The sequence below is a fragment of the Salarias fasciatus genome, chromosome 13 (assembly GCF_902148845.1).
Source record: "Salarias fasciatus chromosome 13, fSalaFa1.1, whole genome shotgun sequence".
Lineage (NCBI taxonomy): Eukaryota > Metazoa > Chordata > Actinopteri > Blenniiformes > Blenniidae > Salarias > Salarias fasciatus.
The window spans coordinates 8570444-8585894 of NC_043757.1; the positions used below are offsets into that span (position 1 = coordinate 8570444).

General features: G+C 42.3%; 1 protein-coding gene across 1 annotated transcript in view; it reads left to right on the forward strand.

Annotated features, from left to right (window-relative positions):
* The window catches only part of cfap46 (cilia and flagella associated protein 46), a 64763-nt gene that overhangs the window by 28758 nt on the left and 20554 nt on the right, over positions 1–15451 (forward strand). The window contains exons 22-39 of the mRNA XM_030106528.1: positions 283–464; positions 1307–1438; positions 1515–1677; positions 4605–4677; positions 5579–5714; positions 5792–5975; positions 7031–7184; positions 8164–8387; positions 8488–8601; positions 9490–9651; positions 10447–10595; positions 10866–10964; positions 11040–11100; positions 11725–11871; positions 12126–12317; positions 12405–12511; positions 12818–13000; positions 14213–14351. Of these exons, the coding sequence (XP_029962388.1) occupies positions 283–464; positions 1307–1438; positions 1515–1677; positions 4605–4677; positions 5579–5714; positions 5792–5975; positions 7031–7184; positions 8164–8387; positions 8488–8601; positions 9490–9651; positions 10447–10595; positions 10866–10964; positions 11040–11100; positions 11725–11871; positions 12126–12317; positions 12405–12511; positions 12818–13000; positions 14213–14351 (2601 nt within the window). The remainder of the gene's footprint in view (positions 1–282; positions 465–1306; positions 1439–1514; positions 1678–4604; positions 4678–5578; positions 5715–5791; positions 5976–7030; positions 7185–8163; positions 8388–8487; positions 8602–9489; positions 9652–10446; positions 10596–10865; positions 10965–11039; positions 11101–11724; positions 11872–12125; positions 12318–12404; positions 12512–12817; positions 13001–14212; positions 14352–15451) is intronic.

Here is a 15451-nt window from a genome sequence, read left to right on the forward strand (position 1 = left end):
CTTTCATTTTCCACACCTTCACACCCTACGTATTTTCTTGATCCCCTCGGTTCTGTCTCTCTTTATTCTTTCCTCTTGTCTTTTTCTCTTGCCTACATGTCCTGATTTCCATTGTATCTCCTGTTTGTCTCCTCCTGCGGTTCGCTAATTCCCTCCATGGATTTTTCAATGTCTGCTCGTCTCCCCCCGTGTCCTGTCTTTCTCTCGCTCCCTCCCCCTTTTCTTCTCCATGTTCCCATCGTCCTCTCGCCCACTTCCCCGTTTCCCCGTCCTCACCTGAAGCTGGTGAGCATGGCGTCGGCGTGCAGCTGGTGCGACGCGGCGGTGGAGCTGCAGGTGTGGTGCCAGCTGGCCGCCTCCTGCCACCGTGTCAAGGAGCACAGCCTGGTGCTGAGCTGCACCCAGACCGCTCTGCAGCTGGAGGAAGCGGCGCTGAGGAGCCTCGGCAGCGCGGCCTGCGCTTTGTGAGTGCAGTCAGCTGATTACACTGGGATAAAAACAACCAGGGCGCTTTTTGAAATGCCTGAGTCGAGCTGCCTTCTGAAAAACAGGCCAGAATGTGAATAGGGGTGTGTGCGTGTGTGCGTGTGTGCGTGTGTGCGTGTGTGCGTGTGTGTGTGTGTTTTAAGTAAAACCACACAGGTATTTTCTGGAGATGGCTGCCTGCTCTACTAAAAGCTGTCTGTGGTGGAGGTGACATCTTGTGCATATTCAAGAGTACTGCACTGTTTTTTTTTGCATGCAGTTTCCCAGCTTGAATTTTACAACAAAAATAGAAATTCCAGGTTTCACTTTAGAGATGTAAGAAGCTTTATGACAATTATTTGCATCTAAACTCCCCAGGAGCTGTTTGGTCTTATATCTGTGTCAAATCCGAGAAGGCGCAGTCCCACAGAATGACAGATATCTGGTTCAAATATTGTTAGTTGTGAACAAGAAAGCAGTCACGATAGATTGGTGTGAGGAAACGCCACCAACAAAATCTTCTTAATGCAACAGCGAAAACACATTCAACACAACCGGACAGGATGAGAAGGAAAAGTACTGAATACAAGACCAATGTGTGAATCTGCCGTTAAGGCTTTTATGTAAGTGGCATTGGTTCTTTATGATTTTATGTGAAAAAAATGTCCAATTAAGACTGAAGTCCAAAACCATTTACTTTTGAAACAACAGAGGATGTTTTGGTATTCAGATATTGATGTAACTTTATAGCTGGTAAGTTCTTCCCCGTCAGCTGCTTTGATCCTGTCTCTGTGGCTCTTAATCGTCGGTCAGCTGTTGATGCATTTCCTCACACCTTCAGGTACAGTGTGACGGCGGTGAATGAGCTGCTGAGCACTGCAGCCTGTCTGAGAGGGCAGAGTTTGGTGCACGAGTCCCGTGGAGATCTGCACGCTTATAGAGAGGCCATGAAGGTGCTGCTCTCCAGTGTCAGGTACTCCTCCTCTGTTCTCTCTTTCCCTCTGTTGGGTACCCTCCCGACTTTCACCGCTTCCTGCGTTTGTCCACAGCTTTGCGGAGAAGGCTGACAATCCGGCATTGTGTGCCACAACTGCCAGGCATTACTGGAATGCCTGTCTGCCCCTGACACACAGCCCCGAGGAAAGACGGCAGCTGGAAGAGCCCCTGGAGACCATCCTTAATGCCCTCAGTCAGACCACCAAGCATACAAATGTAGGGATGCATCTCAACACACACTTTTATTCATCCTTTTGGACGTATATTCAGTCTTTCCACACTCTCCTAAACCCTTGTGGAATTATCTTTTCTCTCAGCATGAATGTGATCTGCTGCCTACTGATGGAGTCACTATTGAGCAGCCTTGGTTTCAGACTTCGTTGTTCTGTCACGCATTCATTTTAAATCCGTTATTCAGAGATATGAACCTAAACAGACACTTCCTCTCATTTGTACACTTAGGAACAGGTATTACCCCACTCCTAAATGATGGGATGTGTGCTCTGCTCGTCTCTCTGCTGTACAGCTTATATAATTTATTCAAAGTTTTTAAAACTTACTGACACATCCTAAGTGCTGTGTAAGTAAGTTGAGTCGATCCCAGTATTTATGACTAAATGTATTACTGCACGGCCTGCCGTAGAACATTATTGTTTACTCCTTTGGGAGATAAAGTCTGCAACTTGTAATATCCAATCCACTTCTCCTCCTTTGAGAGTGTTACCGCCTGCAGGAATTAATATTGAAAATTTGAAGCAGCGCAAGAGGGGTGTGCAGTGTGCAAAATATTGAACACGGGTAATCAAAACCATAAAAAAAAATAGGCTCCACAAATGGTTTCTGATGAGAAAGGTTATACAATCAAAATCTGGAGTAATCTGAGTAATCTGAAGTTTGAGCAGTGTTTTGAAAAATTACTGAAAATTTGTATTATCATAATATCACTATGTGGTTAGACCTGGAGTGTCAAACGTAAGGCCTGTGAGCCTGCAAGGTGCTCCAATCCTGCCCTTTCAATGACCAAGACACTTGTAGAAGTTTCAAAGAAAACATTGATTTTTTTTTTTTCTTTATTTCTCAAGATGAGTGGACACAACACAGCACTGAGACCCGAGCTGAGATAGCGATGAAAGACAGTGGTCTCACTGTGAAAATGCAGACAAGCAGTAGCCTCAAAACCATCCCAGGTTAATCAAAACATGTATAATGCAGCTGCTGCAGAAGTTCTTTTGAACGTTTCTCTGTATTTTGCACAGGAAGGTATCATCAAATTGACTTCATGTGGCGATTGTGATGATTGTTGGGCAGCAATTTCTTGAATTTACAAAAAAATATTGATGTCTTTGCCACATATACTCCACTCCTTAGCAAAGAAAAACTTTAAAGTTTACTCTTAAAGATTATTTTGGCATTGTTTTACTGTTTCGGCCCACTTGAGTTAAAATTGAGCTGTACGTTGCTCTTGAACTAGAATATGATTGACAGAAATAGTAGAACAGCCAAAACTACTGTTATTTTATATTATCAGTTATTTTATGAAGCATTGTTACCAACACATTGAAAATGGTGATAAAACAGAATTTGTATCGCTCTGCTTACCACCAACCTCTTTGTGTCTTTATTATGATGAATTTTAAAAGAGAATACAGGGAAAAAAGCCTACTGTCAGAATTCACATATAGTTCTGTTTTTATGCATGATTCAAACAAACATGTGCTTGTATGTTTAATGCATTTTGAAACAAGCCTTTGGATTTCTTTAAGTTGATCCTGAAAGAAATGTATGTATTTATGTAATGAAATCATTGTTCCTGTACTGGATATGGATTTTGCACACAGCTGCCATCCTGTATTTCTGTCACGTCTAATAACATCTCTGCATTACTGGTGCCAGTTTAACACCTGAGCAGAAAGACAACGAAAGCCACAGAAACACTGCTTCGCTGCGGGAAACAGTTCAGTCCCTTTGGAAGTCTTTGCATCAAACAAATCTCTCCTCCAACTTTTTGTTTTTAGTCATGTCGACTGCTGACGGGACAAAAGTTCTGCTTAAAACAAAAAAACAAAAAAAGAACAGTATTAACAAAAAGAACAGCAAGTGAGCCAAACAAGAAGTGAGTGGCAGTCGGAATCAGCCTACTTTTTCTATTTGTCCCCTCTTTTTTTTTCTACGTTTGTTTTGGCTGCTGTCAAAGTGAGTGAAATTGGTGTCAAAGTTTGTAAACCCACCCTGTTATCTTTAATTGATGATAAGATTGAAGAAAGATCCTCCTGAGACGGCTGCAGAGGGGAGAGCTTGGTGGGTGTGTTCAAACATCTCTGCAGCTCCGCTTGTGGGCAGCAAATCCAGCCGGGGGAATAAACAGTCACTGAGCTGCCAAACAGCTTCAAATCCATAATTAAAGGCAGCTCATGTTAGAATCTATAATGATGGTTTTGGTGCAGGAAAAAGTGCCGAACATGTGACGGATGCTGGAAAAAAAAGAAGCTTTCTCCGACGGTCGTAACTCATTTTAACACAACCAAAAAAAAAGCGTCCTTAGTGAATGAATATGTAGAAGTTGGCAGGTCTTTTATCTGTTGTTATTAAATGAAAAATCTTGAATTTATCACAAAGGAAAACTCCAGAAAATAAGTTTTAATACAAACACAAGCATCAGTTTTGATAACTGTGTGAAGTATTTTCATGTAATTCAAATGAGCTCACACAAGTGATGGTTTTATTTCCATTTTGCGCCAAAAACCTGTGTGAGACTTGGAAACTTGGAAAAAGACTTGTTGGTATGAGAGAAAGCAAAAAAAAAAAAGAGAAAGAAAGAAATGTTGACCAAATATATTTCCCAATATAGAATGAAAATAGGAAATTCAGATTTAGCATGCGGCTAAGAGTTAACCTGTGAACCTCCTCAGTTATGGTTGACTTCAACTTTTTAAAAACATGTCTTCCAGATGTTTTTCTCTGAAATAGCTTTGTTACAGTTTTATCACAAATTCAATTCTTACCCCACATTGTAAATAATTCAGCCACACACACACAGACCACAGGTGGGTGTTGTAGCTTCCAGTAAATCACACGGCTGCTCGCTCTCCCCTTCCAGTCCTGCTGTAACTAAAGTTCTGACGCTTTTTCCTTCTCTTTGACAGAAACACAGCAAAGTCAAGAGTGAGCTGACCTCCACACAGCAGTCTCTCCACGCTTCAAAACAGGAAACTACACGTAAGAAGAACACCAAAATATCTTCAGTGTCAAAATTCTGCCTACTGTTCTAAGAAAAAAAAAACATTGAACTCGAGTTTTATGCTGTCTGAATCAGTGTCAAACATACTGAAAGTGCGATCAGGCCAGTGAGATGAAATCTTCCACATGTGAGAAATTCTAACACCAGCTTCATGCATTTGACCAACAGGGTGCATTGTAGTCTGTATTATGTGTTGAATCAGTTGAGGTGATCAGGGTTGCTACACAGATGTTAAAATGTGTCCACGTTAATGATCATTTCTAGATTTGGACAAATTATTCTGACCATGATATGAAGCAGCCTGCTGTATTTTTGAGTTCCAGCTCCATGTGGCAAAATGTTTTATGCTTTTCAGGTTTTGTCATCTGTTGTTAAAGAACCCATCAATATACAACATGTGAACTTCTTGGTAGCGTAGCAATACTTTTTTGCACAGGATTAGAGTTCTAGTTATTTTTAGATTGTCATGCTATTATTTAGTGGTCTGACCCGCTTGACATCAAATTGCCCCTGAAGTAAAATGAGTTTGACATCCCTGCTCTCAACCGGAGCCTTTTCTTTGTCTGTTCTGTTGGTGAACTGTACCGACACACAAATGGGCTCATCAGTGTTTCCCCAGTAATCAGGCTGCTGGTACTGTTTGTCATAGACTTGCAAACCATCTAATAGACGTGGAATAGACGTTAGATGAGCTGGTGGGGTTTTTTTTTTTTTTTTCATTTTCAAACTCACAAATACAAGATCCTCTTCAGAGAGAGAGTCTGATCCTAACTAGTTTTATTTTCTATTTTTGTTTATAAAGCAGTCGTCAATAGCCTCTGGCTTACAGATTCATTATTGATATCAAAGCTGCTGATGTGGATGCACCTCTGTGGGCAGGTGAAGAGGATTCATCTCTGAGAGCTGCCATTTATGGTCTGCTGCTGAACATCCACACTGACAGAGGAGACTCTGCAAGTGCTCTGCTGCTGCTGGACAAAGCGATCAGAGACATGCCTCGCACCAGGCACCGGCTGTGGGTAACTTATGAGAAAGAGGAACTGTGAAGTTACACATATAGATAAACATCAGACCGGTCTTTGTTTTCCTCAGGTCTCTGCTTAAATATCGAATTCTGGTGAAGGCGCAGCGGGGAGAAAGCATCCATTCGGACATGCAGAAGCTGGAGGATGAAGGAGAGCTGTGCTGTTCTTCCATGTGGCAGCAGGTGGCGCTGTGTGCCAGCACCATAACCCAACAGCTGGCCTGCTACCAGAAAGCCATCACCTCTCTCATGGTAACAATACCTCGACTCCCTCCTGCCATAAACAGCAAATGCTAATCAAGCAAAATGTATTCAGCATAAATTAAAAAGGAAGTGATTTTTTTTTTTTTTTAAATATCTTCAGACATGTAAGGGTGAAAAGTGTTTGTGGCAAAGACTGTTGCACCATCATGTGGACAAAGGATGTCACTGCATGGGTTTTGCTTGGTATCAGGAGATGGAAGCCAGTCGACTTTAACATACGAGGATCTGGGAAGTGATTCATCTCATGGGTTATCAAACTGCACAAACACACCCCTCATTCACTGCTGCCCCCTCTCCCTGTAAGGTGTTCATGTATCTGTAATGATTCCTTTTCGTCACATAGCTCTGCACATTCTAAAAATAAATCTGTCCTTTTTACATTGTCCAACAACTTTTGCTCAAAAAGATAAAAAATAGCATCAAAGATGTGACTGAATGGAGCAGGATGGTTAAAGCTTGACCACAGAGGGACGGTGCCTGGATTGAATGTGACACCTGTGACAAGAAGAAATAGCTTAAAATAGAGCTGATGCTTCTGAAAAGCAACATATTCCTGTTCATGGCTTTGTTCAAGAGACATGATTGAAGCTGAAAAGTTTTTTTAAAAGCCTATATTCTATTTTTCACAATGTTGAATGGCTGCTTTCACCCTCTTTGTTTATACCTGAAAATGTTGGCAGTGATGCCCTTGAGAGAAGAGAATCAGGCTTATGTCCTGAAGTTTGTTGCGGTTCGACTCCCACTGACAATGAGTCACTGCTGGAATCCTTTTCAAAAATACGAAATACAACACATTCATTTTCAGGCACTTTTACAGAGGAAAAAAAAACAATAATTCCTCATGAAAAGTATAGGAGACAGTGAAACAGAAAAACTCTCTCTTAACTGGAAGAAATCTGCCGAAGAGAGAAAATAATGAACTCAAACACGTGATTGAAAAGACAAGCTGGAATTCTTTTATGGAATTCAGGAACAACAAAAAATAGAGCAAGTTCCTGTCTGTGGTGAAGCATCGTTGAAATCTCTTTGTTTCCTGTGATCAGAGTCCAGAGTCTCGGTGGCTGAAGGTCTACGTCCTGCTGGAGTTCGGTCAGTGGCTGTACAGTCACAACTTCCCCACAGCGGACGCCCAGCAACACGTCCAGTGGGCCGTAGACATCCTGCTGCTCCTGGAGGCTGAGGAGGCAGAGGGAGCAGGTATCACTCACTTCCTGCTTTTCTTCATCGTATCATCCCGCATTCAGTTAGTGCCACTGCGTGTGCGGCAATGCGTTCTGTAATTCTGTGGCAGAAGAAATCCCTTGTGGGAATGGGATGAGGATATCCCAGGAGTAACAGCTGTGTCCGGACATTTTAACATTTCCAGCTGCACCGAATATAAGCAGAAATACCTCATCTATCATCGGAGTTTAAAGGTGCTGTAGGCAGGATTCGGCATCTCCGCAAGATGGCGATTTGACCCATCTAAGATGGCGATTTGAAACCCAGCACAGCCAATCCTGTCCTGTTTTCTCTGACATTACGCCCTTACGCAAGTTAAGCCCCTCCCACAAGAATGTGCGACGAACGCCCCTCGACCATTCACGGTTAGAGCCTCATGGGCTCTTCTGATTGGTCAAAGATACCTGGAGCTGTCGAGATTCCTTTTCAGCTCAGAACAGAGACAGATGGAAACGCTGGGCCTTCGCAGTAGTGCAATTATGCTACACTCCTAAAGGATTATCAATGGATACTCTAATATTTAATCCCAAGAAAACACAGAAAAATTAGCATTGACTAGCAAAATCCTGCCGACAGCACCTTTAACAGCATTATAACTCATTGTTTGCACTTTTGTGTCATGTATTTAGAAATAAACACAGCTAACGTCATTTTGAGGAAGATAAAGTGACCATAGAAGGGCAGTTTTCCTCAGTGTCCCATGTGGGAGTGAACAAACTGAGAATAAACACGACGCTCTTTAAACCACTACTTTTAGAAAGTCTTTTTAGTCTCCTGCTGGGAGCCCTGTTACCAATTCCCAGAGAGCCGAGCTTCAAAAAAGCCCCAGTCTTTTGGCTTTATTTAGAAGTGTTAAAACTAATTTAATTATGTTTTCGGTTACGCTTGCAGGATCATGTTTTTCTTTTTTTCCTTTGAGGTAACTTCAGCGCTCAGATGTGTTTCTTTTCTCTAGAGGATGATTCCACAAAGCGGAGGCTGAGCTCGGTGGAGTGTGAGCCGCCGGTCGGAGTCCAGAGCTCCGTATTCAGTCAGAACGTGTCCAGCCTGAAGGAGGTGCGTCGCCTCGACTCTTTGATCCAAGCGCACACTCTCCTCGCCGTCATGGTAGGCAGGACGTCACCCGAGCACCAGCTCAACCTCCTGCGAGCTCACACCTTCGTGCTCAGAATATGGCAGGTGCAGTAACTTTTCACCATTTCACTGCGAGTCTGGAACAAGCTTCTGCTGCAAATTATGTTTTGAGTGTGGATCAGTGACACCTCCCCTCCTCCTCCAGGTTTCAATCTCAGTAGCTTGTGAGATTTCCAGTGAGATGGCAAAGAGTCAGACATTCCACCCTCCTCCCTCTGCAGGATCCAAAAAGGGCAAAGACAAGGGCAAAGTCAAAAAAGTCAAAGATGTAAGTCCTGCATACTGCATGTCACACAGACGAGCCTGATTTCACAAAATAATCTCATTACTGGCACGTTATGTATCCGAGTAGTAGCAGTAACAGAAGTAGAACTAAAAGTACTTGTTTTGATTGTGGTAGTATTAGAAGTAGTTGTAGTGGTAGCAGTAGGAGAAGCAGCAGCAGTAATGGTAGCAGTAGAAGTACTAATAAAACTAATAAAACAGCATAAAAGTGCTATAATCCATTTACTTAATATACTTTTGGCTTAAGATTACTGATGGACTTATCAGTATTGACCAGTGTCCTCTCTCGAATGAAATACTGGTCTATGGTTGGTATTGACTGACTGACTATGTGTGTACAGTATCAATGAAAATATCAGAATAGCAACACAAACGAATCAACAAAACCAAATGTTTTTGATAGATAGACAGATAGATAGATAGATAGATAGATAGATAGATAGATTAAAAAATATGTGATCTCACCTAGTTTCAGTGGGCAAGTTGAACATATTTGCCTTCCTACACTATATTTTCATATCCAGTTTAAACCCTATATAATTACTCGATCATATTGGTTTTATGTATATACTGAGATAACAGTGACAAGCTTTAGTTGTGCTTAAATTGTCAGTGTTGAAGTACATGAAATATGTTTATAATAATGGTGTAAAAAAGCCTTGCACTCAATATCCTTCATCCAGCTGTGGGCTATCACACTCTGGCTCCATGAAATACTAAATAATAGACCTTTCTGCAGTTTAATTTGAATAAGATCCCCACTCATACTGAAAGATGCTGTTGGTGATTAAAGATATGACGTTTATGTGGTGACTGTCGATGAACAAACGACAAACTAAGAGTCCCGTGTGTTTCTGAACAGCCCACCCCTGCAGATGAAAGGCCAAAGCACGTGGTCTTGGATCTGACAGTCCCGTCCACGCCCGGGGAATGGGCTCGCTACGTCTGTCCCGACCAGGTCAGGGAGATTTTCCGAGGCAGCGACAGCCCTCACTGTATCAATGCTCACAGCATACCTAAGCAGGTACGTCTCCCTCGCTCACACACGCTTCCTCTCAGGGTCAAAACTCAGGTTTTCTCACACCTGAGGGTTTGTATCTGCTGGCTCTGAACCAAATCAGTGTTACTCACAGAATCCTGAAGAGCAAGGTGAAGCTTCAGCATGTTACATTTGATGTGTTGTGATTGATTTATAAAACAACTGCTGTAAAAGGAGTGTGTGATGAAAATGAATTCAGCTGAGGAAATTTTGCAAACAAGGAGCATTTTAATCCATATCTTAGTCTGATGACACACAGCTTGATCTAAAGATGAGATTCACAACATAAGGTATGGGACCCTCTCATTGACTTAAGTTTATCCCATATACAGAAAAAATAAACATTTTCCTCATCAGTTGTTTGAATGTGCTTAGATAATTAGGTGGATTGGATTATACGTTCAGGACTGAATTTCTAAGTTCAATTACATGTTATTGAAAAAAAAAAAAAAACCTTTTTGTAGATTGGGATGAATGTAATCTTAAGTACAGGAGGCCCGTGGTTAAATCCTGCTTGTGGCATGAGACCAAAAAACAAACTCCAAGATGCAGTGAGTTGTCTTGACAGCTGATGTTAAAGAAGCAGCAGGGCAGATACGCCTGTGTTGTAAATGTTAAATGCTGTGCTTGATAAAACGAAAAGGAGACACTCAGAGGGGGTCTTGCAGCCTTTCTTAGACACAGTTTCATGAAGCCCCAAGGTAAAAGAAACATCAATAACCACTGCTGTAGCACACCTAGCTTTTATTCCTTTACTTTTCCCTATTTGTTTGACTGCAGACACAAAGCTTGTTTTATCTCAACCTCCTGGAAAAAGAACTGCATTCACTTTCCCTGGACTATCTCAGCCTTCCCATAATGCACCTGGCTGAAACCATTGCTCATGACCTTTTGGATCGGAGGAGCCTGTCTGACCTCTACAGACTCAGGTAACGGCACCACTGACTGCACGGATTTCTCAAACTTGGCCTGTTTACAGGACTCCACACAAGAAAAACATGACTTGAAGCCAATTTGGCCTCAAAATCAAACCTTAAAAAAGTGCAGGTTGCTTCTCTGCCATCAGTCGTAAAGCCAGCTGTTCATCAGCTGACATGTTTTACAAATACAAAACCTGAGGATGTGCAGAAACCCGCCATCGGCTTGTGACTTTATATAATTGCTCACCGATTTAGTTTTCCTTCCTTGTTGCTGACCAGGATTGTGAGGACTTGTGTTCAGCTGGGTCTGGAGACGCTCTCACCATATCAGGAGAAGCTCGTGAATCTGAGCTCGATCCAGGAGCAAGAACAAATTGAGTACGTGAACCCAGCCGTTAAACTTTAATGCCCGTACATATTTTATCATCTGTGATATTGTGTCCATGACCGCAGGTGCCACAGAGCCCTGGCCGTGTCTCAGCAGAGGAGAAACCTTCACGGCGGTTCCAACCAGGTCAGCCGCTGCTCCCAAAAACACATTCATCTTTATTTTCATTTTGCGTTGGCACGTTAAGGAAATAACTTTAACTGACTCTGTTTTCACGACCTCTCAGGGGATGATTGGCAAGAGCCCCAAGAAATGGTACTGTGTGCTGAAATCAGTAATTTTTATGATGTAACAGTGAGTTATAACAGATTACTCGATGAGTTCCATGACAGTCACTTTGCTCTTCTCATAAACCTGGAGGAATGTTACTTATAACAGAATTCTTTGAGACGGCATGATTATTTTTCCTCTTTTTACCTTCTCCTTTACACTTCTCTGAAGCCAGTTTCAAAATAAAATATGAAAAACCCATAAATTCACTGTGTATTATGCCTTTAATGTACCTTGTGGTGTTTGAGTGAATGTGTGTAAGTATTTGGATCACATCACTATATCACTATATCACGACATTTGATTCAAATTTGACTAAACTGTAATTTGCTCCTACTTGGCCTCACCCCGATCCCGTCACCCATGTTGTAAATCTTGTCTGTGTGATAGATATCTCTTTGTAGTTCCATGTTGTGTTGAATTTAAAATCGACAAGGAAAAGAAGAATCGCTTTATAAGCTTTTCCTTTCATCCTTTCAGAAAACGGACAAAAAGGCAGCGTCTCCCCCTGGTGGTCCTCGCCTGCATGCTCAGGAGATCTGGCTGGACAAAGCTGAGGTTTGCCTCAACCTGGGCCTTTATCAGCCGGCCAGGCAGCTGCTGGCAGACAGCCTCATGGCTGCTCAGGTGAGTTTGAAATGAAAGGTTGAGATATTTCCTTCTGGTGATATGTCCAACTCAGCCAGTGTTTTCAGGGAACTGGTAAATGTGTCATATCCGTCATACATCATTTTAACAAAGTAACAAAGAGTTGAAAAATGAAAAATGCACTTAATTCATAACACACCTATCAATATGACAGCTGTCTGGAATAAATTACAAGGAATAAAAGAACTGAGAGTGAGTGAGCAGTGCTTGGTTTTGTACCTCTCTTCATTCAGGAACTCGGAGATGAGACTTCACTTTCCAGGAGTTTGGTCCTCCTGGCCCGTCTGGCATGCCAGGAGCAGAACTTTGCTCAGGCTCTGATCCTTCTGGATAAAGCTCAGACCCTGGGGGGGGACGAGGACTTCTGGTACCAGCTCACCCTCACCAAGGTCACAGCAGTGGTGGGACAGCACGACCACACCAAAGTAATGATTTACCTCCCTCAAACAGCCTTTTGCAGTGTAAATGCAATGTGGCCGTCATGGATGTTTTCCTTGCGTTGAAATTTATAGGTTGATGAGATCATAAAACAAGGCTGTGCAGCTTTGAAGCTCATCCTGGAGCAGCGAGAAAACCGGGTGCCAGAGCTTTCATGTTTGATCACTGCATTGGAGAAGAGGTACAGTGATTTTATTAACAAGCTGAGTCATGTAATATACTATATTTAGATAGGACTTCAGGTTCTGAGCACAGACTGTATTTGTTTACATTACTGTGTTCAAGTCTGTAGTGATGCCGCTTTTGTGCACTGGGTGGCAGAAATGTGTCAACATAACCACAGTTAATCCCAGGAAAAGGTTTCCCATAAGTCCTTGCTTTGTCCCACGTCAACCACTGCAACGTAACACAGTGTACCTGTAAATGCCATGGTTTCACAGTATCATTGAAAGCATTTCTAATTCCTCTTGATGGTTTTGTTTCTCAGAGGTGCTGTTGAGTGTATACAGGCCGCGAACGCCATTGAGCCTGGAGAGACGCTGAGCACAGAGGCCATGTGGAGACTGATGGCGGCCTGTGCTACACTCACACAGTGTGCCAGCGCTTTCACTGAACTCAGCGATGGAGAGCAGGCTGCAGAAGCACACGGACAGTGCTCACACGCTCTGAGGTTCGTCAGCACTTACATTTAAACTGAGGCTGACTACAAATGGAAAATGGCTGCTTTTGGAAGAATACAGGAGGAATTCATTTCATCATTTCTTGATGCTCTGTTTTGGCAACACATTATAAATGTCAATGTAGGACCGTTGACTTTATGTTGTGCATTATACTGATAAGATTGAGTCGTGTGTATGGTGTGTATGTATTCGTTAAGGCAAAAATAAGCCACTCAATTAACATTATTTAGGTTTTTCGACTTTTACGTGAAATAATAATTCAAATAAAAATAATGAAATGAGAAAGTAGCAGCTTGAGCTCGAGCCTGAACAGACAGTGTGCATCAAACAATCTGTGACTGTGTGATGGAAAAATACACAATGTCATCTGCTCTCTGCTTCCTTCTGTTCTAACATAAATGATAAAGTTACTGCTTCAGTATAATATTCACATTCTCATCAAGCTTTGTCGATACAAACTGATATTCTGCAATAAATACAGAACAAATATTAATTCAGACAGATTTCAGTCTCTGTAACACCTTGTGTGTGTACGTTCACTGCACACATGAGCACAGTTCCCTTCTGCAGCCGCAGCATCACATCGAGATGAGTCGGTTGATTCTATTGTGTTTATTACACAGTTCAGAGTTGACTATTGAAAAGCTTCAAGCTGTGGTTGAAATCGATTTACTGGGATCTGAGTTACAGGTTCATGCAGAATGAGTTTAATTTTTGTTTGCATTGTTTTTTGTGAGAGATCCACAAATAAAAACAGCATTTATAAAAACACAAGACAACTCTGCCAATAGTCCTCAAGATAAAACAGAGACACAAAGAATTCATGTCATCTCACGTTTTTCTGGTTCTTCAAATGAACGGCTATCATTTCCACATTTCTACAAAACAAATAAATCTCATATTAGAGATAGCAGAGATGTTGGAGATTTACAGAAAACAATAATCTCACTTTGGTTAATAAAAACAAAAAAAACTTTGATTTGGTGAATCAATATCATTTTCATCCCCCACTTGTTTCTATCTCTGATCTCTTCTCAATTTTACCTACCATCTCCCCCTCTCGTAACTATAGTAGAGAAGAGTTCATCCATCCATCCATCCAGCACAGATTCCTTTCATTTACCGCCTCATGCTGTAGATGCCTGTGCTTCACACGTTCTTCTTTTGCTCAACCCTCATGTTGTCCTACTGTCGGCCTGCAGGATCCTGGCCAGCCACAGTACTGACAGAGAGGAGAAGCAGCGCTTCTTCATGGACGGCCTCCTCCAGCTGCAGCTGGCCGTCACCGCGCAGGAAGGTGTGGCGCTGAACGCTCAGAGCCTGCTTCCCCCGCAGGAGGAGGTAAAGCAGGACCCGATCCTCGGTGATATTTTCTCAGAAACCTTCGGGGGCTGGGAGAAACTTTTGAGGACACTGATCAGCAGAGAGTGAGGCGTGCTTTAACAGCTGTGGAAGTGCAGTCGCTTGGCTCTTACAGTCTGGGAGTGGAGTTGCCAGACAGTCTGGAAAGACTGTTTGCTCATTAAGGATGTGTGCAGATGGCAAATGGAAGTGGTTCTATTCAGAGGAATCACTGAGCAGAACTGTCAATGGCCAGAAAATGATTTTCATGATAAAACTCCCCCTTATGCCTGAATTATATCAAGAGAAGCTTTGTTTATGTTGTCAGCTGAGACGGACACACACTCACACACGGTTATCTGAGTACTTCGCTTTTTTAAGTTATTAATTAAATCTTCGTTTTCTGCTCAGTTCTGATGGAGGCCAGAGGGTACAGTGTGAAGCACTGTGACTCCAGCAGATGGCGCTGCCTCACAGCACAGTAAAAACTCACTTCCCTATCATTTTTGGATTATCTGTCGCCTGTACCAGCCTGCCGCAAATCCCCCATGTATATTAAAGTTTTTCTTGTCAGAACAATTTCATGTAAAATGGGGAGTTTACAGTATTTTTCCTGCAGTCACATTGTGTGTGTGTGTGTGTGTGTGTGTGTGTGTGTGTCTGTGTCTGTGTCTGTGTCTGTGTCTGTGTCTGTGTGTCTGTGTCTGTGTCTGTGTCTGTGTCTGTGTCTGTGTCTGTGTCTGTGTCTGTGTCTGTGTCTGTGTCTGTGAGACAGCCTCAAATTAAGGCTGTTGATGCAGAGGACACACAGCCCAAAGCTGCTCAGACAAGAAAACAGAAATAGCCTAAGCAGCAAGAATAATGAGCTGGTGTCAAATTACATCTACTCAGTGCCTCAGGACAGGAGAATTGGTGCTATTGCTATTGAATAGAGACTATGAGGAATAGTGTCAGTCTGAGAGGGTGTTGTAGCTTTAGAGACAAAATTAAGATAACTAATATTAAAAATGAGTGATGTCAGCTCAATATTGTGTATTTATTTAAATGTCTGTTATAGTTCCGTCTTCACTTACAGAATGTGTGCTAGTTGTTTCATGTTT